This window comes from Orbicella faveolata, unplaced genomic scaffold, assembly GCF_042242905.1.
Source record: "Orbicella faveolata isolate gen_17 unplaced genomic scaffold, um_ofav_v1 contig_13, whole genome shotgun sequence".
NCBI lineage: Eukaryota > Metazoa > Cnidaria > Anthozoa > Scleractinia > Merulinidae > Orbicella > Orbicella faveolata.
In genome coordinates this window covers 23,933,565-23,938,719 of record NW_028301540.1, presented here as the reverse complement: position 1 = coordinate 23,938,719, position 5,155 = coordinate 23,933,565, and the positions used below count along the sequence as shown (strand labels likewise).

At 37.0% G+C, this 5,155-nt stretch overlaps 1 protein-coding gene across 1 annotated transcript; it reads left to right on the top strand.

Annotated features, from left to right (window-relative positions):
• The first annotated feature begins 832 nt into the window (after window positions 1-832).
• LOC149115701 (QRFP-like peptide receptor) lies at window positions 833-2,204 on the top strand. Its single transcript, XM_089283844.1, has one exon. The coding sequence runs from the start codon at window positions 984-986 to the stop codon at window positions 1,932-1,934; it is 951 nt and encodes a 316-aa protein (XP_089139970.1). The 5' UTR covers window positions 833-983; the 3' UTR covers window positions 1,935-2,204.
• Window positions 2,205-5,155: the final 2,951 nt, after the last annotated feature.

The window sequence follows — 5,155 nt, the reverse complement described above, 5'->3', positions numbered from 1 at the left end:
GTTTTTGGCTGTTGTTTTGGGGTACCACTGAGCTATTAAAAAAGGAGCCGCAAGGTGTCTTCAAAAAAAATTAATAAAATATTTATAACTAGAGAATATCTGCTTTTCATGTCGCCAATGAATTGGTCAAGGCCCTAACTATAACGTTATCGCAAAGGAAAATTCACAGATAATTTTCGACTTACGCTGACATGACACAATTTCGATAGTTCGAATATCGAAATTTTGCTCGATCCGGACTCAACAGTTCTTAATTTATTTAATTGCTCTAAAAAAAATTAATTTCAAAACAAACTAACCTTGTTTTGTTTACTTTTTCACAAGGGTCTGTCAATATAGAAAGTATGCACGAAATCGATTTTTTGGCTGTGTCCGCGATTTTGATGATCATAACTGGTTTTCCTGACAATGATGACTCTTAAATTTCTAAATTTACACTCCGACAAGATGCATTCAGGATAATTGTTTTCATTGAGCTCGGGCTCTAACCTTTAACGTTCTGTGCTTCTCACTGACTCGTCTTGATGGACAATTTGATGCACAGCAAACAAAAAAAGAAAGACGAGAACTTGACGAAGGTTTATCATTCTTCGAACAGAGTTGAAAAACAATCCAGCCAGCTGTCGCTACTTCATTTGACGCAGCAGTGACATTTTAGGACAGTCTCTGCTTCCAGTCTCATTGAGGTTAAGATGTGAAATGAAAAGCAATTTGTGGCGCAAGCTGATTGGTCACTTTCGTTGGTTTCGTTAGCTACTCATGAAATAGGAAACCTTAACTATTAGTGCAAATAGGAGGCGGACAGCAGGAACAAAGATCGGTCGTGCAAATTTCTGAATCGATCAATCTTTTCGCGCGAAAGACGGTATCAAGCCGAAAAGTTATCCCGCCTTCGCTAGAACATATAATTAGAGTGACGTTACTCAGTGAGCAAATCACCTAGAAAAAACCGAACGGCAAAGTCGGACAACGTGAACACAACGATGAATGCAACGCAGTCATCGAGCTGCCCCAGCAATTCTACAGCAGAAAAAATTGCAACGATCTTTGCTTACTGTCTGATTTTTCTTGTTTCGCTGGCTGGGAACACCGCCATCGGAATAATTGTCTTCAAGACGCAGACCATGAGAAAACCCATCAACTTTTTCATTGTAAACATGGCCATGTCCGATATCGTGTTACCGATATTCAAGATTACTCAGCTTATACAAGCACTGTATATAGACTCCTGGCTGATCGATGGTCCTTTTGGCCAGGCCTTATGTAAGCTGGTTTACTTCATGAAAGGTGTTTCCCTTCTTGTGTCTATTCAAAGCCTGGTTCTGATAGCAGTGGATCGATTTGGTGCTGTGGTATTTCCTCTCCGTTCTCCACTCATCTCTTCAAAGTTGTGTCCGTTCTTCATTATCGCATCTTGGATCGTCGCGTTAGCTGTTAACTCCCCAAAGCTCTTAATATACAAACTCGTGGAATATCCAGAAAAACTGGTTTGTAAGCGGCGTTGGAATGAAGTTTTTGGAGAATCCTCATCGCCGGCTCATAAGAATTACCTCTTGTCTTTTACAGTTGTATTCATGTTTATCCCGGTGGTGTTGTTAGCCATACTTTACATTATCATCTATCTAAAGCTCAAGTCACAGAAGATTCTAGGCGAGCAATCAGCCAACGCTGGACAACAACGCCTGCAAAGGGAGCGAAATGTGTTAAAGATGGCCATTGCTATAGTGTTAGGGTTTGCAATGTGCTGGCTTCCCCTCGCTATCTGGCTTATTCTCCTCATGTTTACGGACACCATCATATGGCCGAATTGTGCCTTCCGATACTCTTTCTACATTGTCCATTTCATGGCTCTTGTAAATTGTGCCATAAATCCTTGTATCTGTTTTATTTTCAGCAGAAATTATCGTAAAGAACTTAAGGGTCTCGTTAGATAAATGATTTTGACTTCCGCCGTAACTGAAGATTCTCATGTACAGTAGAGAGGTTCAGTCGACCTAAAACGCGTAAAAACCTTTAAAATAAGCTTAGGCTTTTATTGTTTTACTGTTAAGAAACAGATGTTTCTTAATCTCGTTTCCAGACCCCTTATTTACATTTCATATATAGTTTTCAAAAATTGTAACGGTCTTTATTCCACTTTTGAAAATGTATGTTGCGTAGCATACGAAACGTCAAGTTATTAAAATGCGTAAGTTTAATATGTTTATCACCGCTATTTGTGTTTTATTCCTTATTTAGATTATGTTTTTTCCATATTTTGTACACGCAACATACAAATTATTTTTTAAGTTTTCTGGCTGAAAGTTTTGGCAATTTGTTAATTATGATCAGGAGCCTTTTTCTAACGATTTACGAAATTAATAATGTTCACAAAACTTAATCTAAATTTTGGATTTTTATCGTTAAAAGTTCGACGGATCAGGTCATTTGATAAGCGGAAAGCGCTTTTTCACTGGTGTATGAAAGACAAAGCTGATATAATTTTTCTACAAGAAACATATAGTACACCCGAGCTGGAGAATGTGTGGAAGTCCCAGTGGAGAGGAGAGCTGTCTTTTAGCCACGGCTCGGACCACAGCAGAGGTGTTTTAACACTTGTCAAGGAAGGACTTGACTGCCAATTAAAGGTATGTAAACAAGATGAATTGGGTCGTTATGTTATTCAGAAGGGCATTGTGCAAAGTCAACCTTTCATTTTTGTTAATAGCTATGCTCCGAATAAGGTCAAAAAGCAATGTGTTTTTTATGATGAAATTCATAATGAGTTAGCTAAAGTGGAAACAGATGCAGACCATCGGATAATAATAGGTGGCGATTTCAATGTTATTTTGAATCCTGATTTGGATGGATCGGGAGGGAAACCAAAATTAAAAGAATCTTCGAAAAAAATAGAAATCCTGTGTTCCTCATTTAATTTGATTTGATAGACATTTGGAGAATCAGAAATCCAGGTGCTAAACGTTTCACTTGGAGACAGAAAAATCCAGCAATTCAACACCCCCTAGATTACTGGCTAATAACCAATAGCATTCAAGAAGAGGTAGAGAAGGTCGACATTATTCCTACCATTAGGTCTGATCACTCTGCCATTACGCTACATATCAATGGCATAGAAAACACGAGTTACGGACCTTCCTTTTGGAACTTTAATGCTAGTTTATTGGAAGACGAAGAATATGTGAATAAGATAAAAGAAAAAAGTCGGGAGTGGATAGAGGAAGATAGAGAAATACAGGATCCGAGAGTTCTTTGGGATTTCCTTAAGTATAAAATACGCTATGAAACGATTGTTTATAGTAAAAAGAAAGTTAAAGAACGGAGATCGGTGCTGGTCAGTTTAGAAGAAAGACTTAAAGATTGTCAAGTAAAATGCGACCAGGGTCCAACATCTGAAAATCTTAATGCCTTGGACATAATTCAAGCAGAATATGATCGCCATTATGACTATATTACCCAGGGAATAATTATAAGATCCAGAATTAACTGGTGCGAACAGGGTGAGAAAAGTAATAAGTATTTTTTAAACTTAGACAACGCCAAAAAGAAAAAGAGTTCAATAAGGAAATTACCTATGGATAATGATAAGGAAACGACAGAGCCAAAGCAAATAATGACCGAGATTCATAATTTTTATTCAAAACTTTATGATAAAGACTCCTATAATTTGGGTCAGAACTCAATCACTCGATTCCTTGACAGAACGAATACTAAGAAACTATCCAATGGCCAGAAAGAGGTTTTAGATAAAAAGCTCACTAGATCCGAACTTTACCAAGCATTAAAAACGTTTCAAAGAAACAAAACACCAGGAAATGATGGGTTAACGGTGGAATTTTATTTGGCGTTCTGGCCCATATTAGGGAAATAGAAGATTCCCTAAATTTCGCTCACGAACACGGACAACTATCTTCCTCCCAAAAACAGGCAATGATTACTCTGTTAGAAAGGAAAGACAAAGATAGAAGATTCATTAAAAATTGGCGACCTATCTCTTTAATGAATGTCGACGTTAAAATTGCATCTAAGGCAATTGCTAGAAGATTAGAAACAATCCTTCCGGAACTTATTCATCACAATCAAAATGGATTTATCAAAGGAAGATCAGTTTTTGACGCAGTTAGAACGATCGATGATCTCCTTGAACTGGTACAAATAACAAACAAATCTGCTATACTTGTAGCAATAGACTTTGAAAAAGCCTTTGATTCTCTAGATCACACGTATCTGTTAAAGGTGTTGGAGAAACTTAACTTTGGGACATATTTTTTACAATGGATTAAGACCTTTTATACAAACATATCAAGCTGCGTTTTGAACAATGGATTTACCACTGATCTCTTTCAAGTGCGGCGTGGTGTGCGGCAAGGTGACCGGTTATCGCCTTTATTATTTATCTTAGCTATTGAAATATTAGCAACCCAAATCAGACAAGATGATAACATTCATGGTGCGATGGTCAAAAACGAGGAAATCAAGTTAACATTATTTGCCGATGACATGACCTGTCTTTTAAATGATATGAATTTGTATCTACAATTATGTGGATTGTTGGAAGATTTCTATAAATATTCTGGCCTCCGGATCAACAACGACAAAACTGAAATCTTCGCAATCGGTTCTTTTAAATTCGCGCAACGCGACTCTATCCATAACGTACGAACATCAATTAAAATATTAGTTTTTTTTGACTACCATAAACCGTCACGGAACAAAGCCAATTTTGAATCAATTTTCAATTGCATTCACAGGACCCTTAATATGTGGAAGTGGAAAGGCCTTACTTTACTTTGAAAGATTCAAATAGTGAAAACTTTTATCATACCAAAGTTTTTGAGTAAAGCAGCATTAATATCGGTATCAAAGGATCTTATTAAGGAGATAAATAAATTGATTTATGGATTTATCTGGAAAGGTAATGATAAAATCAAAAGATCTGCACTTATCAACGACATTGAAAATGGGGGACTTAAAATGCTTGACACGGAGTCCATGATCTCAGCACAAAGAGTCATGGCTTTAAAGAAATATTTCGCTGATGGTAATAGCTCCTGGAAAGCTATTTTAGATGAGTTTCTTTGCAACGTAGGAAGAAAATTCATTCTTTTTTGTGACTTCGACACTCGTAAACTTCCAGCTTATATTCCAGCTTTCTATA

Bases quoted from the DNA above. Each gene is read 5' to 3' on its own strand.
- LOC149115701 (XM_089283844.1), top strand. From the start codon at position 984: ATGAATGCAACGCAGTCATCGAGCTGCCCCAGCAATTCTACAGCAGAA.